Source organism: Zonotrichia albicollis, chromosome 3 (genome assembly GCF_047830755.1).
Source record: "Zonotrichia albicollis isolate bZonAlb1 chromosome 3, bZonAlb1.hap1, whole genome shotgun sequence".
NCBI lineage: Eukaryota > Metazoa > Chordata > Aves > Passeriformes > Passerellidae > Zonotrichia > Zonotrichia albicollis.
In genome coordinates, this window is record NC_133821.1 from 79,722,929 (window position 1) to 79,750,870 (window position 27,942).

General features: G+C 42.4%; 3 protein-coding genes across 9 annotated transcripts in view; 2 read left to right on the forward strand and 1 right to left on the reverse strand.

Moving 5' to 3' along the window:
- SLC22A16 (solute carrier family 22 member 16) overlaps window positions 1-13,728 on the forward strand; it is a 35,674-nt gene extending 21,946 nt beyond the window's left edge. Inside the window, exons 4-8 of the mRNA XM_005485056.4 lie at window positions 501-1,050; window positions 2,923-3,050; window positions 3,444-3,553; window positions 4,056-4,155; window positions 9,185-13,728. Coding sequence (XP_005485113.1) covers window positions 501-1,050; window positions 2,923-3,050; window positions 3,444-3,553; window positions 4,056-4,155; window positions 9,185-9,397 — 1,101 coding nt within the window. The 3' untranslated portion in view covers window positions 9,398-13,728. The remainder of the gene's footprint in view (window positions 1-500; window positions 1,051-2,922; window positions 3,051-3,443; window positions 3,554-4,055; window positions 4,156-9,184) is intronic.
- LOC113459042 (uncharacterized) lies at window positions 7,837-17,885 on the reverse strand. Of its 5 annotated transcripts, XM_074537959.1 has the most exons (6): window positions 16,988-17,885; window positions 16,552-16,634; window positions 15,187-15,315; window positions 11,849-11,905; window positions 9,157-9,278; window positions 7,837-8,832 (listed from the first exon to the last, which is right to left on the reverse strand). In XM_074537959.1, exons 1-3 carry the CDS (start codon window positions 17,223-17,225, stop codon window positions 15,292-15,294), a joined length of 345 nt encoding a protein of 114 aa, XP_074394060.1. In that variant the 5' UTR covers window positions 17,226-17,885; the 3' UTR covers window positions 7,837-8,832; window positions 9,157-9,278; window positions 11,849-11,905; window positions 15,187-15,291. The 5 variants fall into 5 exon arrangements, 4 of the variants coding, with proteins under 4 accessions (XP_074394060.1, XP_074394061.1, XP_074394058.1 ...); XR_012579661.1 differs by lacking the exon at window positions 16,552-16,634 and having other exon boundaries at window positions 16,988-17,866; XM_074537960.1 differs by lacking the exon at window positions 11,849-11,905.
- Window positions 16,807-27,767, forward strand: DDO (D-aspartate oxidase). Of its 3 annotated transcripts, XM_005485055.4 has the most exons (6): window positions 16,807-16,945; window positions 19,308-19,414; window positions 21,861-22,066; window positions 22,251-22,359; window positions 23,157-23,333; window positions 25,866-27,767. In XM_005485055.4, the coding sequence occupies exons 3-6, from the start codon at window positions 21,895-21,897 to the stop codon at window positions 26,431-26,433; spliced, it is 1,026 nt and encodes a 341-aa protein (XP_005485112.2). In that variant the 5' UTR covers window positions 16,807-16,945; window positions 19,308-19,414; window positions 21,861-21,894; the 3' UTR covers window positions 26,434-27,767. The 3 variants fall into 3 exon arrangements, with proteins under 3 accessions (XP_005485112.2, XP_005485111.2, XP_014121139.2); XM_005485054.4 differs by lacking the exon at window positions 19,308-19,414; XM_014265664.3 differs by lacking the exons at window positions 19,308-19,414; window positions 21,861-22,066 and having other exon boundaries at window positions 16,810-16,945.
- Window positions 27,768-27,942: the final 175 nt, after the last annotated feature.

The window sequence follows — 27,942 nt, forward strand, 5'->3', positions numbered from 1 at the left end:
TGGAAGGTAATTGTTCGTAAATGTGCAGTTTTCTGACATGCAGGGTATTAATGTTCTGCTTAAAAGCCGAGATCAAGATTTTCAGAAGTGCTAACTACTTCAGGGGACCTCTCCTTCCCAAGCATCCAGTTTGTAATGTCATTAAGGGACCTGATTTTTGGAGGAGAAGGGCTTAATGACATCAGCAAATTAAGTTTCTTCACAGGTGTCTCTGGCTGGCTGTCCCTCACTACAGAGAAGCATCCTAGTTCACATCACATTTTTAAATAGTGTCCACGCAGTCAGAAGGTTTGAGTGCATTTTTTCTCCAGCTGACTCATTTTCATGGTTGCCTTTTTTCTGTCAGTGTGAGACAGGCCAGCGCGGTGACAATTTAGCATACACAGATGTAGAACATTGTTAGGTCTTTGGTTTTTACTGCTGGTGCACAGGGAGAGGAGAAACAAACCTCACTCTGTTTTTTGTTTTGTTTTTTTCTTTTCTCTCTCCCATCTTCCCAGGTTTCAAGTGGCTATCTGGTTGTGGCTTTTGTTTATGTGACTGAATTTGTTGGCATTAAAGCACGAACCTGGGCTTCTATGCATGTCCATGCTTTTTTTGCTATGGGAATTATGATTGTGGCACTCGTGGGATTTTTGGTTCGGACCTGGTGGGTCTATCAGATATTTCTATCCATAGCAACTCTTCCCTTTGTCTTGTGCTGCTGGATGCTCCCAGAAACACCTTTTTGGCTGCTGTCAGAGGAAAGATATGAAGATGCACAGAAAGTGATTGATACAATGGCAAGATGGAATAAAGTCAGCACTCCCTGCAAAGTTTCTGAACTGTGCTCAGTCCAACAAGACGATGTGGCCAGTGGCAGAATGGGTGATGATGATACATCCTCAGCAAAGAAGCACAACATCTTAGACCTGTTTTGTAACTGGCAAATTGCAAGAAGGACCATCACAGTCTGGCTGATCTGGTTCACTGGGAGCTTGGGGTACTACGTCTTCTCCCTCAGTTCTGTCAGTCTAGGAGGCAATGAATATTTAAATCTCTTTCTCATAGGTAAATATTCTTGTACCTTATTCTGTTAATGACAGAACTGGAACAAACATTTAAAAATGTCTATAGATTTGACAGCCAATTTTTTACTTTGTTCATTCAATTGTGAACCTTGTTTGAAAAGTTTCTTGCTAACTTTTCATAAAATTGACTAACATAGTATCATTCACTCCAAATTCCACTGTATCTGAGAAAAAAAAATTAGAATTTGTGGGTGCACAGAATTCTTCTCTGTCTTTCTGATTGTAAAACCATATTCTGGCTTGTCTTCTCTTTGCCTTGGAAGCTTATAGCAAATCCACACAAACACCAGGGGAAGCAGACAAGCAATACAAAATTCACACAGCTCTGTTAAAGGCACAAACTAGGAAAATGGGAGAAAAAATATTCCTTTTATCACTTACAGTCATGATATATTGAGTTTGGCTGTGTAGAAAACATAGTCATAATCGTCAGAAGGAAGAGTCATTTTCTTTTTCTCAGAAGTGTCTTTTTAATTAAGTGGTAATACTCTTTTAATTTTATCATTCTGGCTGTAATCTTTCTCTGGCATGTAAGTTGTTTACAAAGGCAGCTAAAGTGCATTCAGGGCTTGATCCAAAGTTTGTTAACATCAGTAAAAATATTCCACTGACTTCAGAAGACTCTAGATCAGACTTGCAGCTCTGAGGCAGTGAAGAATTAAATCATGTGCTTTGCTTTGTGCAGCTGAGTACTCTCAGTGAAGTGAATGTGACTGATGGTGTACACAGGCTCACAGAAGGACTGGGGCTCTCATTATTCTAGTTTGTTTTGCCCTGTATTACAGTGTATTGTTAGACTGATGTGTTGAAGAGTGGGTGCTGGTATTGCACAGATAACTAAACTGCTATTGTGGAGTTCACTGTACCCACCTCTTCTAAAAATATTTTAGCAGACTAACAGACCCTGAATAATTACAACCTGCTTTTTCCAACACAACCCCAAAATACTGTTTCCTGATATTACAGGTGTATTGACATGCTATATGTACTTAATAAAGGAATCCAGGCTGTTCAGGGCTGTATCTTACGTTCTTCCTTGGTTTTCTATTGGACATAGTACCATTCTTCCTGAGCAAATTGGCTTAAAACGTGTCCAGACTGGCTTTGGCTCAGTATTATTTGTCTAGGGGCAAATCATGTTTACACAGGGCAAACAGGTCTACCCAAATGCCAGGACCTTTAGAGCAGCAGAAGTTTTTCTCTGGAAAGGAACATTAGGACAGGATGATCTGTATTAAGAGCGGGCTATTGTAAGCCCTCTTTTTCAGGGAGAAGGGAGAAAGCTGGAACTGCACTCTGTATTAGTGGGGCTTACTCAGAAAACTGGATGTGGACAGACCTTTCTTGCCTTTTACTTTGAGATGGTTTTGAACTGATTCTGGTGTGGCTACTGTTTCCTGTCCAGGTGGAAGCTGCCAAATCCTGAGAGGTGTGTCTGAGTGACACCAGCAATATTCCCTGTGGGCACACTTGAGCTGTTAATGTGAAAATGCCCGAAGGAGAAGAACAGCAAATGTAGAGCTTTCAGACAGAAGTGTCAGTGTCATAGAAACAGAACTGTGGCCTTGCTCTTTTCTGTAATTTTCCACCCCAAAGAGAACTGGAGCTGCTTTGTGCTGTGAAACCTGTTTCCCTTGTCCTTCTCCACTCCCACTTCCGTATTTTAGGCTGTTCTCTGCCTTCTGTCACACTTTCTGTAACCAAATGAACTAGCCCAACACACTGGTTATCTTTAGATATTACTTGTGTTACTAGCCCCTGGATCAGATAAATTCCCCATAAAGAGGAAGTTACAGTTATGAGATGAATATGTGCAATCATGACTTAAACTGAGATAATTTCATACTGACAGGTGCTGTGGAGTTGCCTTGCTATATCATTGCTTGCGTTGCGATGGACAAACTGGGAAGGAGAAACACACTCATTCCGTTCCTTATTTTAAGTGCACTGATCTGTGTTTTAATTATGTTCATACCTCAGGTTAGTCATGTATGCTTGGAAGTGTTCCTATAGCAGAAATTGATTTTAAAGGCTCTTAAGTCAGTAGATGCAGCTGCTCTTTCTAAATCACAGAATAGTTAATTAAAGGCTGGTTTTAAGTTGCAGCTTCCAGTCTAAGATAGATTTCTGTATTTTCAGTACAAGTTTCAATGTCATTGCTGGAGTCACACATAAAATGCTCCCAGGGCTTCAGTGAACCAGGACTGGTAAAAAGTGATGTGGAAACTAGTAACTTATTGAGCAATTTTTAAAAAGCAAGCAATGAGTATTGCTTATTGTTTAAAGAAGTGTCACAACTTTTGAAGAACGTAAATTATGTTTGGAAGGGTGTAATTTTCTGGTGATATATTTATTTGTGCTCTCTTTCATTAGGATTTCAATATATTAATTATCTTAGCAAATATGGCTGGAAAATTTTCCATAGGTGTGGCATTTGGCCTTATATATCTCTACACAGCAGAACTGTACCCAACAATAGTAAGGTAAGAACTTTGGCCAGTTATGTATTTTTCATTAATTAATTAATTTTCATTCATTAATTTGTTGTTCTACACAAGATCCAGCAGCTCTTGGCATCAGTGGGGGTGATCTGAAAGACTTGGGATGGTATGAGTTCCTCAGCTGCCTCAGAGCTGTCTGGAGTTTGGTTGTACCATGGTTTTTATTTATTTTGCATTCCATGTGCATTGGTAGGTTCTACTGGGGAACTAGAAGAATACTCAGTACTTTCTTAAACATGTTTTATGCCTTTCTTATAAATCCTGGTTATTAATCCCATGATCTGTGCTGAATGACAATTATATTTTTAATCTTAATTACAGAAGCAGCTGCATTTCACTACAATATAAATTTACATTGGCATAGCAACAGCTTCTTAGTATAATTGCTTAAAGACACAAATCTTACTGATGTTTTAAGTGTCTGTGCATTTCTAATTGTTTCCTTTAACTGCCAGAATTCTTACTCAAATTCTTTTCCATGTAGATCACTTGCTGTTGGAAGTGGAAGCATGATGTGCCGTGTAGGAAGTGTGGTTGCTCCTTTCTGTGTTTATTTGAGAAGTGTCTGGATTTTCATGCCACTTGTAGGTATTTATTTCAATGGTGAATGTTTTTTGAAAAGGTGTATGGGTCACTTTTTTTCTCTTTGTAACTTACTAAGTATGTTTTTCACGTGACAAAGAAAGTAAAGCTGAACATTTATTTCAAAAAGAAAATTGAGTAAACCATTCTAGTTTGAAATTTTCAAGTCCCAATTCTAGTAGCCTCATATTGTTAAAAATATGCTGCTGAAGCAAAAGAGAGACTTTGAATCGCTGAAATATTCAGAAAAGTTTTTATAATAGAAGACAGAAAAATAATTATGCTCTGAATCCTAGCATAAAATTGATAAAAATATTTTGCACTTATCATGTAGCATTTAGGAAGTGTCGTAGTCCAGACTTTTTTGCAGGCCTAGCAGCTTTTGACTATGCTCCTGATTTACTTTAACTTTTTTTCAAAGGCATAGTTCTTCCACTCCTGAAGTAACCACAGGTAGCTGGATTTTCTTACATTATGCCTTAACATTTTCCATGGCTTCTTTGGGAGGTTGCATCTTTGGAAGAGCCTCCCAAAAGATCAAGAAGGTGTTGTGCTTACTGTATTTGTTCACCTCACCTGTCCCAAAGCTCTTGTTCTGTGTTTTTCACCAGAACTGAACAAAACAATTCATGAGATAGAAAAAGATAAAGAAATGGTAAATTGATCAGCTTCATGATGACTTTGACAAGCACCAGAAGCAGGTCAGGTTACCATTAGGTTTTGTCTTTTACCACCAGTTGCCCCAGAAAAGAGAGGTGGGACCATTCCTTTGTGGACTTTGGGCATTATGTAGTAAAACCACTACTACAAAATATTTTATGTGTTCCCTACTCACACATGAATCACATTTCTTCATTGCATTTCTGTTATGAAGCATTTGCTGCTTAGAAATCCTGCAGCAATTCAATCCTTTTTTTCTCCTGAAGGATAAATTATGCTTATATATGTAAAATCAGATGGAATTCCAAAATTTGTATTAAATTTTTAGGTAAAGAAATGTTTATTAATGATTTAGAATAGTTTAAATTCTCTCAAAAACCCCTTAGAATTCACTGTGACTAGGGCACTGCTGTTATATGTAGAGTATACATGTCAGAAAGTGAAAGTGTAATGGGATGTGTCTTTAACCTGGATTCATAGTCAAATTTTATCCACCATATTGAAGTTTCCTAAACAAGGGCATTTGATTTGGCAACTAAAAAAATCTTTAATTATAGATTGTTTCATAAAATTCTTGTGAGCTCATTTCATTACTTAAATTAATTACTTTTGGTTGTTTTTAATGAAAACTAAGAGGATGAAGGAGACCACAAATGAATTTATTTATTCAAGTTCCTAAAAATGTTTTCTCTCTTAACAATTTCTCCACCAATATATGATCCCAGAAAAGACAAAGAAACATTTGCACAGCAGAGTGGTCATGGGAAAACATTTCTTTTTTCCTCTTGTCAGCATTTTGCCTTTACTCTGAAATAAGATTTATCTGTGCAGAAGTGCTGCAGTCAAACCACAGATGGGGAACTGCTCAAATGTTTTGGAGAGCAGTGCAAATGGCAGTATAAGCACAGGAATTATTTCAGCTATGAACCACTCTCAGGGTACAAAAGTTATCCAGAGTTTTTGTAGAGTTGAGTAGTAGTTCACAGTGAACGTTTCCATTATTAGCTCCTGTTATGGAGCATTTGTCAACTTATTAAATAGGCTTGTCTTGAGTTAGAGCATAGCGTGCCAAATCTCAGGTCAAGTAAGTGTTTTGGAATGGAAGTGAAATCAAATGGATTACATTTGTAAGTAAACTGATCCACATCACCCTGATCTATTGCAAACACACACACTGTTGAACAGTTACTACTGCTGTTTGTTTGGCACTCTGCCTCATGCACAGTTATGCCACCTGTGAGTACTGCAAGCATCTTGAGTGGCTATAAATCTTCAATAAGTCTATAAATTTAATAACTTGCCAAATATGTTTTTCATGTGACAACTTTATAGAAAATGTGCAGTAAAACAACTACTCCTTATATAACCTATTTCTGTTTCTCAGCTGTTAAGAGTTATGTTGCAATAGCTCTTTAACAGGGTTGATTTTTCTCTCAGAAAAAACATAAATTAGAAATTTAAAAAGTCCACACTGGTGTTAATAAATGATTACAAACCCTCAGTCAAATACTACTGGTTTTTTGTGTCGAAATATAACCTTTTTTTGTTGAAGTAAGAACTTTGTCAATAAGATCACATTTTAGATTGGTTCAGAGGCATCAGATGTGAATATAAACATAAATAGCAAACTATAATAATAATTTGTGTTCAGAAGTAAAGGTATTATTTTGTAGGGATATTTAATTCGAATTATCTTTTCTTCTGGAGTATATCTATCAAGTCCTAGTCTCAGATCACTGCAGAATTATAAATGCTGGTCCAGAAAGGGAAGAGGACATAAGAAAAATAATGGTACATATTTTCTGAAGGTTTCTATGGTATCTGTTAGAACCTACTGATTGTACTGAAATGTTGGGGGACACTCTTAAGAGTTTGACTAAGCAAGAAGTCAGATTTCAAATTAACACCCTGAAAACACAATGCATTTAACCACGTATAACTGTCAAATTAACTTCAACATACTTAAATACCTTCTTCAATAACACAAATACACTTTATTTGTACACATAAGCATTTGACTATACCAGGAGAATATTTTCTGATACTGAATTCTGTATTTAAAGTAGTAAATACATACATGCAAAATGCATACCTTTGTAGTGAGGGTTAAATTATGTCAGATGCTTATGAAGAAGTGTGCCAAGACTGCAAAAGAGTTGCATTTACCAAATGTGAGTTCCTTCATTGATAACTGTGGCTACTGCCCTTGAAAAGGTAGATGTCGTTGAATTAATACACTGTGACTTGATTGTTTCATACTCTGTCTGTTGTAGGAAATACTGGAAAAGGGTTTGAGGGTCAGGGAGAAGGGAAATGTACTGAATGCATGCAGCATGCAGCATGCAGCATTACTCAGCATGCAGCAGCTTTCATACAAGAGGGGTTAAAAAAAGGAAACTAACATGGGATGAAATAGAGTTATGAGAGCTGAGATAAAAAGCAGGAAAGATGGTGGTGTGTACACTTACAGAATAGTGAGAGTTCTCAGGGGAATAATGAGAGGTAGGTTCATGAGGAGGGAAAACATGAGAAGAATGCCAAGTGTCTAAAAAGAATAATGAAAAGAGAAAAGACACACATATTCAAAGCACACAGTGTTACTTTAAGCTTGTTCTTTTGAGTACCACTAGTGACCCAGTTCTCATACACTCCAAATTTATGGGTGTCCCTAAGATTCAATATCCATTACAGACCCAAATATCCTCAGTTATAAACTTCTGACAGACTAAAGGGTGTACATAAAAGAGGATGTTATGGAATAGCTGCCATGTGTCAATTTATCTTGTCTTTCCGTGTCAGAAAATCATGTCTGAATAGTAGAGAAGAAATTTGACACTCAGAAATGAGATTTTAGTATTTTGGAATATATTTTTAAGTATCATTCCTGCCACATACATGTCTAAAAGGATCTCATTCAGTTTGTGCCATTTCCTCTAGTCCTCTTACTGCTAGGATTTGGGTTTTTTTAAACTTTCATGGTAAGACCATGACTTTTATTTTCACTGTAGTTTGTAGTATTTAGCAGTTTTTTTTTTTTTTTTTTTTTTTTTTTTGTCTGGCCTCTATATTTATTGCAAAGCAAAAAGGAGGGTAAGCAACACTGCATTTTGCTTCTCAAAAGAATACACGAAACAAATGCCTCTTTTTTTTGGAAGGGAAGAGAAGCAAAACCAGCATGGTGCATAGGCAGGCAAATAGCACTGTTCAAGGTTACAGTAGGGAATTCTGATTTTAAAGCACCTTCCTGACTTAAAGTCTGGCTTAGCTGCAGATGGTAGCTGGGCAGCTCTTGTCTCAAGCTCTGTATGAGATGTAGGCACAGTGATTCCAAATGTTCTCTCTCACCCTTGGAAAGAATGCATTGAGCAAAGGACAGACTTCAGAATCAGCACAGGGCAAGATAAGGATAGTACAGCATCAAAGTTCACAGTCACAGAATGGAAAAACACTGAGACCAGGCGGGATGTTCTGTGTGAAAGCTTTTCTATCAGGAGAGAATTAGGTCATTATAACCTGGTGTTGGAGGACTGTCAGGGGTTTAATGCTGTTCTGTACTCAGAGGAGCAAAGTGGGAATTGGTGTCATTGAACAAGAAATAGAAATGTCTGTGTGAAGGGAATGTGAATGGAAAGAGTAGATATTCCTGGAACAAGTGAGTATTTCTCTACTGACCCCACATTATCCTGATCCTTGCACCACTTATGGTGCTGCTGTGGAATTGTGTACACCATGGAACAAATCCAAAATGTGATCTCAGTGCAAATGTCAGTAGATGCCTGCACTCCTCACAGTTCTTCGAACCTGAGTTTAGCAAAGTATTCCTGTTGAGAGCTAGCAGATGCTGAAGAGCTCTCCTGAGCACAGATGTGCACTTCTGTGGCTCTGGGCCAAAGAGCCCTATTGAGAAATTCCAGTCTGGCTGTGTAGACAAGGAACAAGCACACAGGTACAGGCAGACAGGAGTTGGAGTGTGAATTGAGATTCCAGGTGGCAGGGGAATTGTAGCTCTGTGAACACGCCTGTAAAAAAAAATGTATGCAATCCTAGAATCAGTTCTTAAATACACTCCTGATACTGAAATACTCAATGAAGGAATATGTGTTGTTTACTCAAACAGAACTATTCCTGCTTGCACTGTATTGATCCCTTGTGAACAAAACACTTCACTTGCTCATTCATTAATTCTGCTGCATAATCTTTTCATTTATGCAACAAAAAAGGTAGATCTTTTATACAGGCAACATTTAAGACTTATGATCTTTGCTTTACAGTTCCTTGTACTTTATTATAGATTTACCCCCAAGCAAGATCAAAACTATGGTCAGATTGAAAGACTTATTTACCTTTACACCTACTGTTTATTTCTTCCAGTTGCTTGTTGGAATCATGGCTCTTCTGAGTGGAATCTTAACCATAATGCTTCCAGAAACACTGGGAAAACCATTGACTAATACTTTAGTGGAAGCTACAGAAATGGGAAGAAACAAGAAAAGCTGTTCAGAAAAGACTCCTCCAGCACATAGTGGTGCAGCATCAGAAAAGATAGAGATGTTTGGTCAAGAAAGAGTCAGCACTGACAAATAAAGCAGCAGCAAAATGGCTGTTCCCAATTTTAATCACTATCTAATTTATATGATCTCTGTATTCAAGAAATGTGACTGTTCTATAACATCTGTGCCTTTTACTTTGTATTCTGTCTTCCCTTTTCAATACAGGAATTGTATGAAACCTTTTCAAAGTGACTGAGATACTGCAGAAAATTGATAGGATTTCTAGATCTCTAATCAAACTTACCCAGACTTTAAACTGACTTGCTGTGACCAGTTGGAATGATTACTGTAAATGTTGGAACCTACCTGATTACATGTATGTAAAAAAAAAATGCCAATTCTTAGCTTCACATTTTCTGCAGTTAGATTTGTAAACCTACAACAAAGTGCCCTGCCTGGTCTCTTCCTGTTGCAGCTGCCAGTTACAGGCTTGAGACTTCAGAACACAGTAAAGTGTTAAAATTCAAGAGAGAAGCCTTATCATTGCATCAGGTCATATCAATAATTTTAAACTCATTTATTCTTTTTCTTTCAAGTTTTCTACTAGAAATGGTGCCATTGCTAACAAAAGGAAAGTATTCTATGGCACAGCTTCTGACTGAAAAAGTAATACTAAGTTTGCAAAATGTGCAAATAGTTTGTATATTCATTCTGTTGAATGGCAACTGTATTTTTATTAGGGGTTTAGAAAAAAAGTGTTCACTGGATCTATTGCGGTTTTAGTTTAGGTAAAACTGAACTGTCTGATCCCATTTAAAGTCACATTCATTCCAGACCATTATTTCAGTGCACCCTTTCTCACTTATTTCAGCTTACATCTAGCATCAGATTTTTCATAACTTCTAAGAGCTAGACCAGCAACTTTGCCAAATGCCTCCAGCAAGGTCTTCATAGTCTTCAGTGGAAAAGAATAAATGGCATATGGCTCTTATTCAGGGTCTCTGCACAGAAGTGGATTTAGTTATTAATTTTTGGTAGAAACAGTTTCCACTCACCATTTTTCTCACAGATCAGCTGTCTGTAACTGATTTTTTCCTTATTATATCACACAAAACCAGTTAGAAAAATAGAATCCAAAAGATGGTAGCTGGAGGACACTGATCAATAGAAGAGTTACTAGTAACAGTTTTAGTCAAAGTGTCAAAACATGCCACTGCTGCTGTGCCTCATGTGTGCATCAACACTTATTGTTGGTGCAGTGGTTCTGTCTTATGACTCTGGACCATAGAAAACTGATAGATAGGAATGCATCATTCTGGCTGCTTCTTTTATGGCTTTCTCCCACCTCCCCTTTTTCAGTCTCTCTCTAGAGCTGGGGGTTTCTTTCTTGTCTGAGGATCTGCATCTCCTTTGCTTGACTACCCTTGGTCTGAGGTGAGCAGCACAGGAACATCTGCGTGCTGAGGTTCAGACAGCCCTCTCTTGCCTGGGCTGTGTGAATTCAGTCCTCCCTGGTTTGAAATCAGTGTTTTCCCCTCTTAGGCCCCTATTCTCATGGCATGGTCTCATCAAAACAGGTCTTCCTTGATCTTTGCCATGTACCCACCCTAAAAGATATCTCTAATACTGTATTCTATATGCTGTAGAAATTAATGGCCACATTTTTCAATTATATCTGCACAGTTTTATTAGTTTCAATGACTACTGAAACCAGAGTAATGGTTTATATTCCCTTACAAAAGATTTTATTCTTCACTGCACTGTCCTAGAATTTGGTCCGGGTATTAGGAGAAAATAATACCTATATGAGGATCAACATGCTTTAAAGCAAATAAAAATCAGTAAATTTAAGTTTAGGGAGTTTCCCTGAGATAATTACATAGAAAGCAGAAAGGAGTCTTCATGCTTCTTACAATTCTGTGGGTGTTCCAGTGTTTGCAGGGAAAACCTCCAGAAAGACCTGCATAGAATACTGTGGCTTCTGTCCAGATATGAGTTCAGCAAAAGCACTTAACCTTCCCCCTGTGAGTAATCCCATCATTATTCTGAGAATGACTTGAATACATACTTTGATGACTGAAGATCAGATTACTCACATGCTGTGTTTTTTTTATTTTGCTGAAGAGCAGACCCAGTATTCTTCCACTGCTTTCAGGTCCCCCTCCACTTCCCAGAGCACAGCAGAGCAGCTCTCTTTATCTGCAAGATCTACTGCCAAACTCTTCCTGCCCTGCCTTAAATAAGGGTTTAATCATGCTAAAGAACCACCATCATGCAATACACCTAACAAGGAATTAAACTGGTACTGTCTTGCCTTACAACCACCCTCCCCACACACAGAGCTCCAAAATCTTTCCTTATTTGGGGGATCTTTCACACTGATAGTCCCTCTTTTAATATCTCAAAACTCTAATTCCATCTATCTTAAAACTCACTACTCATAACTTTTAGGAACAGTACAGTCTATTTCTAACAAGGTATTAAAGAATATTTACAATTAAATTTTCTTCTTCCTTATCTGCTGAGAAACTGATTTTGGTCTTACCCCACCAAGAACACCCAAAGCATATTCTGTGTTCCTTTGGCTTGAGGGATTCAGGATCTGGTCATGTGTAATCAGTACATACAAGGTAAAGAAAAGAACAAGAAAAAAGTTAACTACACAATGATACTGATACTGCTTACAACTAAAATTGAATTGAGTCTAGACCACAATGCAGCTTGATGGTTTAACCCCAAAAGCCATTTCCTCCTGTCACTGAAGTCACTTGGTATTTGGTCTTTAATTCAAATGACCCCTGAATTTCCCTGAACTAATGATGTTACTGTTTTTCCTTGGAAATAAAATGTTTGTTGATTTACAGGTACATCTTTTGTGATTTTATGCATCAATAGCATAGAAATTGCCTTGGGGTGTCCTATTCTTTAACCTGAGGAAGAGTATTACTTTTAAAAAAAGGAATTAGCATGTATCTCTATGTCTCTAGCATTTCTATTTGCTTGTTTTTTTCCATATGGGCAAAAATATGTTTAACACTAGTCATGCATTATAAATGTAGGAAAATCAGGGTGAGCTGCTTTCTTTCTCTTAAATATTCATAGATTTTTTAAATCCCCTTGCAAGAGAGCACTGAGTTTGAGAACAAATGCTTCTCTTCCAATGGGGCATATTTTCATTTCAGTGCTCATAAGAAGAATTAATTTTCATAGTTTCCCACTTCAGTTCACAAGTCCTTTTATGTTTGTATTTGTCATCCTTATCTTAGTGCAAATTTTTGTGCTCATCAATGTCTCTGGAGTTACACAATGGTTTTATGAGATAATGAATTAGAGTCCTTATCTGTCTTAATTGCTGGTCACTATTGCATGATGGCAAATATTTTTGTCCAAAATTTGATATCCAGTTTTATTAGACAGTTTTGCAATTTTTTAGGACATACCTTTCTGGGTTAAATATAACAATAAGAGCAACTATTATTAGTTTAATGATAACTAAGGAAAAATAGTAAGTACATGTGTTTGATATTTCAAAATTGTATTTTTAAGCTATACAAAAATATATATATTTTCTATTTTAACAGCTTCGTTCAATTTCTCTTTGCAAAATTCTGTAATTTAACCAACTGTGTAGGAAAAAAATGCTATGCAAATCATGTGTGGTTATCATATGCTTTGGGTGGTACCCTGAATGTCTAAACAAGGGGTGAAGCCTCCTGGAAGGCAGAGGGCTTTTGTGTCGTGACTCTGTGGAAAGACAAAATGGCCTGACATCCCAGCTCTGGCACGGAGTGAAGGATTTCACTGTTGGCATTCTTCTGTGTCTTCCACAGGTTTATTTTACCAACCCCTCAGGTGGAGTCACTCAGGAAGCCTCTGTGGCATCGGGCTCAGCAGTGTGCATGGCCTTTGAGTGCCTTTTGAAAGGCTTAGGAAAAGGTGAGCTCACTTGTGCCTGGACTCTTGGTCCAGAAAGGCATTTGTGACTGCAGAAAGGAGGCTCTGGATTCATCCTGCACCCTTTACAAACATCTGAAAAGTGTTTGTCTGAATCCTAGAGCAGATTCCTAGGGGAAAAATTAGACACAAGGACTAAAAAGAAAATAGAGTATTGACAAAAACTGAGTTTATTCTATCAGGGAAAATTCTAGTCCATGGTGACAATTAGTTACCTCTCACAGGAAGAAAGACTCAAACATATCTATGTTCTGATAGCCCCATAATTTTGTACATGCCATTCACAAGATTCTGTACTACATGGAGCCTGTATTTTGGTTACATGGGGGAAGTACGTACTCGTAAGAAAGTTTGTTTGCCCAGAATTTGTGGATTTAATACAATATATTTTTATGGGGTTTTTTAAATGTGTATTGATTATCTGCAATTATGTGCAAGAATAAAGTCAAACACACATTTTTTTAATTTTTACATCTTTACCTGATTTAATGAACTTCTATCACCAACTCTTCATTTGGTTCACACTCCCTTAAAGAGGCCTGGCTGGTATTTTGGCATTCCATGGAGATCCTACTGTTTAGGATGGCAAATATCCTGTGTGTGTCTTTTCCCTGTTTATCTTTGCAGGTGTAAACCAAGATTCGGGTAATGTGTTAAGTGGTGACTATGACAAAAGGTGCATTAAAAATGTCTTGTTTTGCATTTCAGTTGCAGGAAAAACATGATTCTTTCTTGCCTTTGTTTGTATAAACTCAGTGGAGCAGCAGTCCCTCAGACACATTCAGTAATGACAAAAATAGCTGTAGATACTGAGGGATGGGTTTGAGTTATCAGAAGAGAGAGTAGGTGACCACAGGAATGACAGAACAATGCACTTGTAAGCATGTGGTGTTCAGTGCATGTGAAGACTTAACTACAGCTTCCTCAGGCGGGAACTGGAGTGGGCTCAAAGTGCAAGGAAAATAAGAATTGCAGCAATTCATAGCTCTATTGTTATTTGTCCCCTTAAAATGTCTCAGGAGCCTATTTATTCTTCACTTCCCTTAAATCTCTAATTAGTGCAAATGACTCAACTTTCCATGCATATTTTATTAATCTTGTGTTTTCTGATCAAGTTACACTCATTGCTTTGCTTCATCATTTTTTGAAGGCTTAATGCATCCTTGCCAGGTGATTTACATTCCTCTCTGAAAGTAGCTGGAGTGAATGGTCCAAATAGTTGCTGCTAAAGCTGAGAAACTTGAATCAAGCCTGATAGACTGATTTCAAGAGCACTGAGTTCAATCAAGCTGAGAAAAATCAAGCCTAAGAAGTATATACTTCATATGGGGAAATATCCTTTTTAGTATGATTGGTATATAAACAGTGATTACAGATTCCAGTTTCTGGACAAAACAACACTTTCAAAAAATTACTAACCTAGATTTATAAATAATCAGAAGTAATGGGGAATATCTCATTTAGTGACAAGCCCACTCTATTGTCTCTGCATTCCTGGCTATCATACAAGCTATGGATACTGCTTGGGCATTTGTTGCACATAAGTCAGATCCAGCTATGGAATGCTCATAGGCATTCAGTTATTAACATTGCCTCATAATCTTCCACATGGAGATGAACAGACTGGCATAGGAATCAAACAAATCAGCATCAAGGGGTGATTCTTGTTAAGATTGTCTCCACAGCCTCACTGCTAGTGATGAGATTAAAAAGTGGTTTTGACTGAGGTAATCAGTCAAATGGCAAAACAACCATCCTAAATGGTTGGGCTCTCTCTCAGTAAATATCTTCACAAAGCTTTTCAATAGGAATGTCATCACTGCTGGGTTCTTCCTCATGGAGAGAGAATTCCCCCAGAAATAAGCAAATAACATGGGACAACAGCAAAATGAGGCACAGCTGAAACTCCTTGCTGAAATAGTAACTTACCATGGACACTGATGCTTGACTTGAACTGGTTGAAGAAGTGGCAGATAAATGGTGCATGCCATTCACAAGATCTGAAATAGGTCAGCACTGCTGTGTTCAGAGAGGTCATTTCTGCCCATTGTTATGGCTCTGTTCAGAACAGCACACAAAGCAAAGGGAATGCTAAGGTAAAAGGAAACACTTCTTAAGCACTGCTCAAGCTGGGTAGGTGGTGTGCTGGGATGCCACTGGCAGTCATGGTTCAGGAAGAGCTCCAAGTACAATCAGGGTGTGTTTGTTCTGGGCCAGAAGGCTGGCAGTCTCTTCCCAAACAGACAAATCATGACTTGCACTTTACCAAACACAATGTCTTTGTTCACCTTTGCAAAGTACTTTAGCCCATAGAAGATTCTTTTCAATAATATTATTATTAGATTGGGTATCCCAAACCAGTTTGAATTTCCTGCATCTTATTCTCAGGAAAAAACACACTGAGAATTCCATGAAACATTCAGACTTGCACAGACATCTGTCACAGAATGTTTTGATCCAAATCATTCAAATTTGGCAACATTCTAAGCAATAAGCAGTGGAATCTCAGGAGGAGAAGTAGCAGGCAGTTTTTATCTTAGCTGGAACCAAAACCTCTGTTTATATTTGTATATTTCCATATGTGAAAGGATCCTTTCCAAACCCATTGTAGATACCCTGAAATGACTTAGACCAGTGTTCATTTTACAATACAGCAGGCCTACCAAAAATTTAACTTCTAAACAAGCAAGCCTGTGTTCCTCTGCTGCCTTCCCTTAGTCCCCTATTTTCAGAATACTCAGAAAAATCAAGTCATACTATAATTTGGGAGAATTGTGCCTTATTCCTGTCACTGTTGAAGGGAAAATCCTTTAAAAAGTTATGTATCTCAGAGATCAGTGAAGTGTAGTGCATCATGGCTTTAGTTTTCAGAGCACAGCTAGACTGGGAGGCAAGAACAATCCACCGTGTGTGGTGCGCGCTGTTGCTGTTCATACAGACACCCTTTGGATGGCTGCTGGCCTGAATTCAAATGGCTACAGAGAAAAGGCACCTGCTTGGAAGATTCTTTGCAAATGCTGTTCGACAGGGCTGGAGGGGAGTGGTCGGCAAACATCGTCCTGCTGAGTCTTCAGGGACGAATGCTCAGGCTGTCAAATATTAGCCAAAATATCCTGCCAACAGCTAGTACCCCGGAGTAATAAACCGGGGTGTACGGCATGCAATTTCATCCCAGAGCTCCTGCAGAGAGGTTTGTTTTTGACAAACTCATGTTTTTGTGCTGAAAACAGCCCTGCCTGGCTGCGCTCATTGGGGATTTGCGGTCTGGCAGGAGCCCGCTCGTTCTGCACCGACCTGTGGTGGCTGGAGTTCCCCGCCTGGCCGCTCAGCGCCGTGGCAATCCTCAGGCAGCTCCAAAGCACTCGGAGCATGACTGCCTGTGAGGGACGGCAAAGGACAATGTACCCCGGGCAGCACAGCGGGTCCCGTTGGGCCTGCCCCGGAGGGAATATCAGGGGGGAAAGTCCTGGCAGGCGGCAGAGAGCCCGGCCCTGGCAGAGGCCGCCGGGCGCTCCGGGAGCGCTGCCAGCGCCGGAGGCGGCCCGAGCCTGGGCCTGGGCACAAACAGCTCCTTCATCCAGCGGGGCGGGAGCCGGGCCCCGGAGCGCCCCGGGACAGGGTGCGGCGGCCCCGCGCTGCCCGGGACGCCGGCTCTTCCAGGCGGGACCGGGGGCCTCCTCCTCACCAGGTATCGCCTGCTCTCCCCGCTTGGGTTGTTTCCAGACCGTACCTCTAGGTGAAGAAGTAAATGTCGGATGCCGGAGCCCTTTTGCTGCCGAGGGCCGGGAAGCGCCCGCAGTGGCTGCGTGGGGAATTCCCGCGGGCAGATCCCATCTCCCGGTGCCAGGCAGGGAGGGCTCGGCCCACACACCGGGGCGGGAGGGGTGAACCGCAGGGCTTAGCTGGGGGGAAGGCCCGGGATCGCAGCTGCTCGCTGTGCCCTTCTTCCCCGGCCTGAGCGGCGACATGCCGGCCCTGGGGAGCGAGGAGCGCAGAGAGGATTGATTTCCTCTCCCGTTTGGGGGGAAAGCGTGTGTAGGTGCTCTTGTTGAAGGCAGCTCTTGCAGGTGGCTGATGGAGGGGGTATCCCTACCATCCCTTCGGAGGTGTGTCCCATGCTTGCAAACAATCCATCTGAAGGAGCAGCTGAGGCCTCCCGGGGTCCCCTGTGACAGTGGCTCTCTGTGATCACCTGCAAGTCCTGCTTTCTGGCAGCAGTGCTGTGTGTGTGCCAAAAGGCTGAGGGGATCGCTAGGAGCCTTTAGAGTCCTTTGTTCGGTGAGGAAAGATCATCCTCGCCTTTCTCCTGCAGCGCTTCCTGAATGCACATCTCATAGGGCAGCCCAAAGAGCAGAAAGGGGACCTGGCCAGAGTCAAAAGGCCAAAATCAGGAGCTCCTCCACAGCAAACACCCAAGAATAAATCAGTTTTTGCCCAGAAAAACTCCTCTCTGGGGTCATGTGAAGGGGAGTAACACCAAGGGTGCTTGTAAACTGGGGAAGTGATAAAACAAAAGTGATCAACAAAAAAAAAAAGAAAGAAGTATTCCATGGCATGCGCTGACAGGGACAGTTGGTACAGCTGCCCTAGTGGATGAGGAGCGTCTCCAGAAGCTCAGAAAAGCTTTAGCCTTTGCTCCCCAGTACCAGAGGCTTCACACTATTCAAAACAGTGTTTCAGCATTTACTTATGATGAGAGTCAGTTAAAAAAAAAAAACACACACAAACTAAGCCCTTCAAATATAACAGGTTTTGGTTTTCTTTAGTTACTTCCTGTTCTAACTTTTCTGGTCAACAGTTCAGCTGGGCTTTTTCCACTGTTTATTTGGGTGTGTAAATATGCTTATTTTGGTAGGCCAGCCAGATTGCGACACAAGCTAAGAGCGTCCAGCCTGTTGTGACCGTGCGCTGCAGCTGCAGCTGGCAGTGGATGTGCACGTTCCTGTGTCTGTGTGTGTGTGTGTGTGTGTGTATGTGTGTGCGTGCTGGGGAACAGTGTGTTTGTCCATACTGGCCATGTTACCCACTGCCAGAATGATGTTAGAGCTGAAAGTTAGTGGCACTTAGTGGTGACTACAGCTATTTGAGGCAAGAAAGAATAAAGACCCCCTTGTGTCACATGAGGCTGACATTGTCTCTTCAGATTTGGGAGTTGGGAGGTGAAGTCACATCACAAAGTATCTCAGTATTTTTAAAACTAATTTGTTCTGGCCTGGGAGAAGCAGGAGTGTGGCAGGGACATGAAACCCACATCAGGCAACTGGTGTCCTCCTTGCTGGGGAGTACAGCTCCAGGTAACTCTTTCTGGCTTCTATCCTGTTCTTTGTACACTGTGAAGGGAGAGAGCTAAACAATACCTGTCACCATTCATGTCCCTCCCCAAGAGCTACTGCAGCTGATCTGCTTTTTTAAATGCTGATTTTTGCAAAACACTCAGGCCTGTCTGAGGGGATGAGAAGTGTCAGCCCTGCTGGGACTAAGCTGGGCTGCCACATCAGCTAAAAATACTTTCTCCTTCTCTGCCCTCCACCCAGCAAGATGCAGGCCAGGGCAGAGCCACAGGTGGGCCTTGCACTCAAAGCAGGATCGGTAGCTCTGCAAAGCCTGAGCTGTGCTTGCTCATACAAGCTGTGTGTAGCCTCTGCTTTGCACCCAGTTAGTTTTTGGCATGAAGGCTTGTGTTCCTGGACTGCAGCAGTAGGTGCAGGAAAAGTGATGCATTAGACAGGTGCTTGTCATGGTCTTCTGAGATGTTCTCACAGGCTCCAGCACTGTCAGCAGCCCCTTCCTGCCCTCACTGGATTTTACAGCACAGGGATCAGTTGATATCAAACTGACTCATCTGCAAAAATCCCATCTGAACTGGGTAGACTTGTGAAACCTGAATCTCCACCAAGCCACAGCTCCCCTTTCTTCCCCAGGGACAGGGAGGTCAGTCAGGAAATTCAATCTCCACCATGGTCCAAGGGCTTCAGCAAAGGAGAGTTGTGAGGGACAACTGAAAGCACATCTCTGGCAGGTGGATAATGTACCCGTTGCATATGTTCCAGGGCAGCTGAAAAAGCAGGGCTGTGCTTGTCCATGGACTGCTGGGAGGCTCACTGGGCACTCTGAGAGCCACACACCATTTCCACAGCTGCCAGTTCTGAGTGAGAAGGTTTGTTCACAAAGATGTATTTAGATACCTTTCTCTGTCGGATCTCAAGATCTCAGTCCTGAGATGCTGAGCCTCCGAGACCCTGGGGGGGGCTCGGGACTCCTGGAATGTTGCCAGAAGTGTCTGGTAGCTGGACTTTAACCCTACACAGGAGACGACAAGGATGAGGGCTTCACCGGGTGAGTGGTGAAGGGATTAGTTAATTAGAGAGTGAGACACAAGGTTTAGGATTTATGTACAGGGGGGTTTAGAGGAGTAAGATGGAGGAATTGGGGTGTGTCCTGTCCTCCTTCTGTTCCTCTTCTCCTCCATCTTCTTTGGCCACGGTGGCACCTTTGGATTGGTTATTGCTGAGAGTACATCGAGCTATAAGAATAGATGGTATTGGGGAAAAATGATAAATATTGTACACGTCACAATGGGTATAAAGATAGGTGCCTGCCCCGGAGGGCAGAGACAGTGTGCCCATGGCTGACTGCTGAGCAGATCTTTGTTAGGCTGAAAGAACATCTTTTAGATAAACAATTAATAAACATAAAACCAGAAAGAAGAACTGAAGCCTCTTCTCGTCCTTCGACACGCGGGCTGCTCCAAGGCCACCCCCGGGCCTTCCAGGCCCCTCAAACAGCCGAGATAAACCGGACATTTCTCAGAACCATTTTTCTCAGTAATTACAGAATTATTACCCAGCCCCCCAATTTCTCGTTGCTTACATTCTTCCTTACTTTCCCTTTTCCCTTCACACAGCATTTTTCCAGACTGGATTTCTGGGTGTCAGCCATGCAGGCCAGCAGTTCTGCTCCAGGGTCCATTTTCCCCCCTGTACTGTGTCCTCTTCCTCTGCTGTGCAGGCACTTCTGTAGTCAGCTTGTAAAAGAAGATGTGATAATTAACAGAAAGAAACTTAAGCATTGCCCAGAGAGGAAGGAGACGGGTTGTAACAACCCTTGGCTGTGATGCAGAAGGAATGCAATGACAGGCAACCGTTCCTGCTGCTCTTTCCCTTCTTGCATAGCAGAGACATCAAATTTTAAGTAGTAAAACCTCAGGGGTAAGTGAGAAGCTGTGTGAACAGTTATGAGCAAGGAATTCATAAATAAACCTGACCTATCATAATTCCAGGTTGTCTGTCTTGCCTAAATGTACATCAAAGATGCCAAAAGCCACAGGAAGATGGTAAATCAGCCTGTCATTGTCAAGTGCAGGCACTGGTTTCCAGTAGAAGTTCTCAGAGAGCAATTAGTGAGGCTGGATTTCTAGTCACTGATAAGCAAGCCCCATAGGAGAAACCAGAACCATCAGGGCACACAACTGAAGGTCTGTCTCGCTCAGCATCCTCTCCAAGAGTGAATATTGTAGCTATTCCAGGAAAAAAATTAGTCATAGGCAGAAGGGATTCTCCCCCTACATCCTTGGTCAGATTTTGGTAGTAACCTGTTGAAGGGGTGTCTGACCCAGCAGGAGCCCCCCTACTCACTGTTCAAAGCTGCTAAAGGATTTATCACCTCTGAGGTTGCCCAGTCTCTCTCTCCTGGGCCCATTTAGTCCTGGCTTCGGGGAGTTTGCAGGGTGCATGGAGCTGCATGGTTCAGTTCTGCTTGGTGCCTTCACCAGTGTGAGACCTGAGCTGGTCATGCCAGGAACACAGGCTGGCGCTTCACTGGGATGGGCAACCAGGGGACTGTCTACCAAGAGCTGTGTGCCACTCCTCAGCACAGGTGCCAGCTCCAAAACTTGCCCAGGACAGGGGAAAACAGGGGGAAATAGCAACAGTGCTTTTCCTGGAGAAGCAATCAGCAGGTGAGGAGTGGAGTGGAGCCCAGGACATAAAGCAAGTTATAAAGTAATGCAGAGAGAGGCAGAAATACAGGTCCTTGGAGCAGCAGGACTGGCTGGCACCTAGGGACTGCCATGTGCTGCTGAGAGAGCATGGCAGCCTTGGATGCCCACAAATCTGTCGAGGGTAGTGAGTCATGCTGGCAGTACAAGGACCAAGAATGGATTGGAGACCTCCAGTGTGATTTGCTTCCGCTGTCCAGGCAGTGACAGCCCTCACTGCTGGAGATGCCAATGTTCAAGTAACCTTTTGGCCTAACAAGCTTAAAAAAAGCCAATTTCTCCAGAGCTCTTTTCACCTGACACAATAGAAAACTTGATGAGTGCCTCACTCCCTCAGATTTTATTGAGGAAACCTTCCCCAAACCAGCCCAAGCCCTAGTGGTGCATGTGCAGATCTGCTGAGGATGACATAGTGGCTGCTTAAAGACTTTTCAAAACTTTTTTGTCATGTCAAAAGCTGATTTTTTAAACCTAACCACAGTCCTTGTTGTGTGCAGCAGTTAATTAGTTGTTGGGGAGGGATTATGTTACATCTCATGTGAGTATTTCATAGCCTGATACTCGCCCTGGATGATAGTGATGTGTGATATGTTGTTTCCAAATGCAGGTAGGAACCTCTCTCCTCTCTCTGCTTCCTGGAGATGGCCTCACCCAAGGTTGCAGTGGTGGGTGCAGGAGTCATCGGCCTGTCCACAGCACTGTGCATCACTGAGACTTGTCCCAGCTGTTCTGTGACAGTCCTTTCAGACCAGTTCAGCCCCAACACAACGAGCGATGTGGCAGCTGGGATGCTCATCCCTCACATCTACCCAGGTTCGTTTAATTCAGAGCAGCACTGCCCGTGGCACCTCATGCAGCTCTGTGCAGCGGTGCATAGAGGCTCAGAAAAAAAGGTGCCTTCACCTGTGTTCTCTGTCTGTCCCATATCCTTGACACTCATTTGAATGCTTCTCTTTGCATTATTCCTCTCTGCACGTTTGGTTTTGTTCACATGCAGACACACCGATCCACAGGCAGAAGCAGTGGTTCCAAGAGACCTTCACTTACCTTTTTGCCATCAGCAACTCAGCCGAGGCATCAGAGGCTGGCATTCACCTGGTCTCTGGGTAAGAACAGCCCTGGGGCAGCCTTTGGTACATTTGTGCTGTGTTCTGGAGCAGGTTTTCTTTGCTGGATTCAGGGGTATTCCCTTCAAGGAATAGCTTTTATGTCTATATTCCCAAGAAACTGCATTGTAGCTGCTCACATATGATGTGTTTTTAGGCAAAATTCAGGAACAGGTGTTCACAGAAAACCTACTCAAGTCTGACCAGCACCAAATCTCTTTTAATAACCATTGTTTTCCACACTGTTACCTACTAGCTGTTTGCAGCAGGGATCATCTCCATAGGAATGGGACTGCAGGATCCTCCAGCTTCAGCAAATAGGTGCAGGGATTCTACTGGGTGTGTTGGGGGTGTTTTATGCTGCCTATTATGTACTGAGAAATTTGCCTCGTAGGAGTATTGAGACTGAGCACTCTGTAGCTTTATGGATACCCAAGGAAAGGGGAACAAGTGTGCAAGTGGCCCCACCAGGTCCTGCCAGGTGTCTGCAGTTGTGGTGGGGACGCTGTTTGAGGGCACTCTGTACGTACACCATCACTGGAAGGGCTCTCTGCAGTTTATTTACCCCGGTGTGCCACCCTCACACCCAGCTGTGCTGACCCTTCTGCCTGTTTGCCCAGACAGAAGGTATTGCAGGAGCAGGCAGCAATTTTTCCCCCTTGCTGTTAGCCTTGCAGAGCTGCACTGGTGGGGGGAAAGAGGTTCTGAGCTCCTGGGTTTGTTCTAAGATTGCCATGACACTTAACATGGCAGAGCAATAGCAGTGAAGTTTTCCAGATTTTTCTCTGTCCTTTTAGTTGGCAGATCTTTAAAAGCCCTCCCAAGGAAGAGTTACCTTTCTGGTCAGATATTGTGCTGGGATTTCGACCAATGTCCGAAGCAGAACTCCAGAAGTTCCCGCAGCACCGATTTGGTCAGGCCTTTACAACCCTGAAATGTGACTGCCCACCCTACCTCCTGTGGCTGGAGAAAAGGTAGGGTTTGCTGCAGGCTGGGCATGCAGGGGGAAACCTTGGCAGAGGGACTGGAGACAAGACAGGGTTTCCTTGAGAGCCTTAGATTTGAACAAAACTGGGAAAAGGCTGTTTCTCATTGCAGGAAATGCAACAAGCTCTTGCTTTGGGAGAAGCACGGGAAATAAATACAGAACTTTTCTGAAATGTGGAAGGCCCTATTTGTGCAATGTCCACTTTCTCCCAGTGTGTCTGTACAGTGGGGCTTGGAGTGTGAGCAACCCTGGGCATAGGGCAAACGTAGCCACAGGGGCTGTGCTTGGCCAGCCAGACCTTGAAGGTACATCAGGAGCCTGCCATGTCCTGAGAAAACATGTGGCCGCTCCACATTTGCCAAACTTCCCAAATAGTGTCCCTCTGTTTTTGAAGATACATCCAATGCCTGTGAGAATAAGCACATCTAGGAAGGTGTCTTATTGTAATCTAGGAAGGTGTCTTATTGTGAAGACTTTCCTCTTATGAAGTAACTGGACCAATTAATCTCAAATTTGTTCAACAATTGGAGTAATTTCTTAATCCATTTAGACAAAAAAAACCCCAAAGTGTTAAATACCATCATCTTGTAACATATTTCTTGAAAAAGTTTGCCGGCATAAGATGGGTGATGGCTTCAAAGTTCATGCCTGGATTGACATCAAAGTTAGAAAATCTGCCAATTTCCAAATTTTTAAGTTTCCCCCCAATACCTCAATTTTGGAGAACCATATGAGAGACAGGATGCAGATCTAAAAGGCCTTTGACACCCTGGGACATACTGGAGTAAGTATTTAATCCAAATAAGTACCTCTAAATTGAGCAAATGGCTGTATCCGCTTGAGAGAAAGAGACAGGCTGCAAGCTGATTTGGGGTTAAGTAAAGAGATGTGTACTGACACCAAGGTACAAATTGCCAGCTCAGCTGGTTACTTGGATGCCTTTCATCACACTGCAAAATGTGAAAAAGCATTTCTTGTTGTAGCAGCCAAGCGGGCCGGGAGTTCTCCTGTGGCACCAGTGCCATGTGAGGTCTGTGCCATCTACTCGGTACACATGATCTGTCATGTTTCATTGCCTAACTGAAGCAAATTTCTGCTGCAGGACAGCTAAGTTGTACAACCCATTTAGTATCTGCCGTGTGATTTCTGCTCCCTCCTTATTTCTGCTGTAGTCTTCTTATTTCTCAAAGGATGTAGTCTAATGAGATGATCAAGCTCCTTTTTTTTCTCTTCTCCCTGGTGATGAGAAGTGAGAGAATATTAAACATGTAACTAATTCTCAAACCCCTAATGACCTGAGCAGTATTTATAGACCATGCTCCTGGCAATCCATAAGGAAAATTTTTGTTGTGCCCACCTTGCTTGGCCAAAAATAGACTTCAGGAATTTTTTCCTGCTTACTTGCCCAAATTCAGGAATTTTCAGGAGGTTTTTTCATTGGTGTATTTTTTATGGCATGGTGACAGAGTCCCAGTTACAACTCTTAGGAGCTCTTCCTGCAAGTTGCCCAGCCACAGCTGCTGCGTGAGAGCTCCCCTGTTCTTCATAGACAGCTTCAGTGTCCTGCTCCATCAGGCCCCAGAGCATCAACTATGCCCTGGATTCTTGGCTCACTCACTGCTTTGTGGGAAACCACTGCCTTCATAGTAGAGTTGATGACTTTGCCAGCTGCTAGAATGTTGCAGAGGATGGGATTTTCCACTTAGTGCATCACAGACCTGTCTCCTGCCTTGCTTATGCTAAAACCCCCAGCAAAAACCCCCTGCAATGGGATCCAGCTGACAGCATGCAGGGACTCCAGTTCATACCAGTGATTTTCCACAGGGAAGGGCTTCAAAATTCAGGCAAGTTCAGGGGAGGAATTGGCATGAAATTGAGCTCAAAAATGAATTTCAAGAAGAGGTGACTTTCACTGAAGAGCAGACGTGTATGTATAGTGCTCTGAGCTGTCCTGAGTGACTGCTGGCTGCTGCTCCAGAAGGTTCTGGCCACCCTGGGGGTCCTGTGCCACATCTGCCCAGCCTTCGTGTGGATATTAGGGCTTGGCACATGGCATTAGATGGCTATGTAGCTCAGGAGGCGAGTTGGGAATGAGTGTGGCAGCATACAACAGGCACATTGATAGGAGTGTAGGACTATAGCTCTGCCACTAGCATGAGCAAGTTGGTAAGTAAATCTGTTGTTTCCCAGCTTGCTTGGGCTGTTAAATCTTGATACTGCTATAGAAATGAATCAGACCACAAAGACCTGACTGTTTGCCTAGGGTCTGATGCCAGACGCTTCTCTAAAACTGCTCATCTTGCTCTACTTTTTCCAGCCCCACCAGGCTAGATACCTCTGAGCAAATTAGATAAATCACAAACAGAACCTCCATGGCATTTTCTTTGCTTTTTGTCCTATCTATTGTTTGGTTTTGATCAGTATGTAAAAGGCAAAGGCAATCTATCTCATTTGCTTAATGTTCATCGTAATTACATGTGGGTTTCTTTTCTGCCTCACTTCTGGAGTCTTTTTGCAGGTTGAAAGCAACTGGCACCCAGATGTACACCAGGAAAGTGGCAGACTTGTGGGAGCTGCACAGAGAATATGACATCGTTGTCAACTGCACAGGCCTGGGAGCCCACCAGCTGGTGGGGGACAAGCAGCTCTTCCCTGTCAGGGGACAAGTACTCAAGGTTCACGCTCCTTGGGTGACACAGTTCATCCGGGATGGAGATGGCTTAACTTACATCTACCCAGGGATACACAGGGTGACCCTGGGGGGAACCAGGGAAAAGGGGAGCTGGAGTCTCTCTCCTGATGCTGGCACTACTAGAGACATCTTTGACAGATGCTGCTCCCTTGAGCCCTCACTGCAGGGAGCTCAGGATATCGAGGTGAAGGTGGGCCTGAGGCCATCCAGGCAGTCTGTGAGAGTGCAGAGAGAGGTTTTGAGCCAAGGAGGAATTAAGCTCCCAGTGGTCCACAACTATGGGCATGGGGCAGGTGGCTTTTCAGTGCACAGGGGCACGGCCAAAGAGGCTGCTGTCCTGATGGAAGAGTGCATTTCTGCTCTGCAAGCCTCCTCATCAAGGGCTAAGCTTTGAATCCCAGAGGCTCCTTTTCCATTTACAGCTAGTGCTGAATCTCCTAGCAGCAGCTTGGACTTTAGGTCCATTACTGTATAGAAGGGAGCTAAGTCAACATCTTGTTCCAGTGCAGATACTCAGTGATATCTGTAACCACCTTGGAAAGGCATGATGTGTTGATCCATGTATTAGCCCAGCTGATCATCTCCTCCATCTGCCCTGGGCATTTATCTTAGTCTCATGTGAAGAAGACAAGATACATAACAGGGATCAGATTGCTGCAGTATAATACAAATAACATCAATTTAGCATTTCTGCACCTGCATCTAAAGGGTGTCAGATGCAGTAGGCTCAGATTCAGTAAAAATAGGTTGTCTCCTCTTGTACCAAATTTAATCTAGAATTGCCCTTGTTTCTGCCGCCTTGCTGACAAATTTTATCATTGTCTATAGGATTTAAAAGGAAAAGAAAACCCCATGCAGTGCTGCATTGCAGTGCTGCATTACAGTGCTCCAGGTCAGCTCTTATAGAAAGCAGTGTTAGGTCACTGTCACACACAGTGACCAGGCAAGTGTGATTTTAAGAGCAGGTCTGTAATACCCATTGCTGTATTTGCTCATATTGCACCTCAGGGAGCTTAAAGTTTCTGCTAATATTGCCCCACATGAACTACAGTTCTGTGTGTCTTTTCTCATGCTAGTTTGCAAATCTGTTTTTTCTCTTCAAGGCCCTCTTGGTTTTGCTCTTAGACACCAGTGATTTCCCCCCAGCCCCTCCCCTCCTCCCCCACACAACATTGATATGGCCTTTGTTCTACTGAAGAGGATTTTTCAGAGTGGGCTGGGGAATGCAGCATCCCTTTTCTACTTCACAACAACACTGTCTGATTTCCTTGCAACAGCTGATAGGAATAAATTGGAGACAAACCAACAAGGGTTCTAATACTGTCATCGGTTTTGTAGAAGAGCCGTTTAAGACTGGATAAACACTCTAAAGAAAAATGTGTCTGTAACTGGACAGGAGCGAGCTCTTCTGCTGTAAGAAAGCCGAGTCCTCTGCTCACTCTATGGCAGAGGCTCTGTTGGGCTTTACACTCTCCTCAGCAATTCAAACCCTTTGATGTGTCTGAAGATAATCACTCCCCAAAACTGGATCTTACCATCAAAGTACAGGTCTGACTCTTAGTGAATAAATGACTCATTAAATCTTTAATGGCTCACTTGAGAGTGTTATCATCCATTTTTTGTCTAGCTTTTTTGTCCATAGAATTACAAAACCATTCAAAATCCTTCAATAATTCCAGTGATTAAAATTAACGGATGAATAAAGTTCTAATAATGAAGCAAAGGTCACTTCTGTAGTGTTTTCTTTCATAAGCAAGGGATTTTCTTTCATTTGGAATGGCCTGACAGGGCCAAGAAAGGCCACACTCAGCTACCAACTCCTGCTGTTCTCAGGGGGGATGAGGACAGTTATCATTTGCAAGGGACAGCTGTCAGAAGAAACATCACTAAATTAAATTATGGG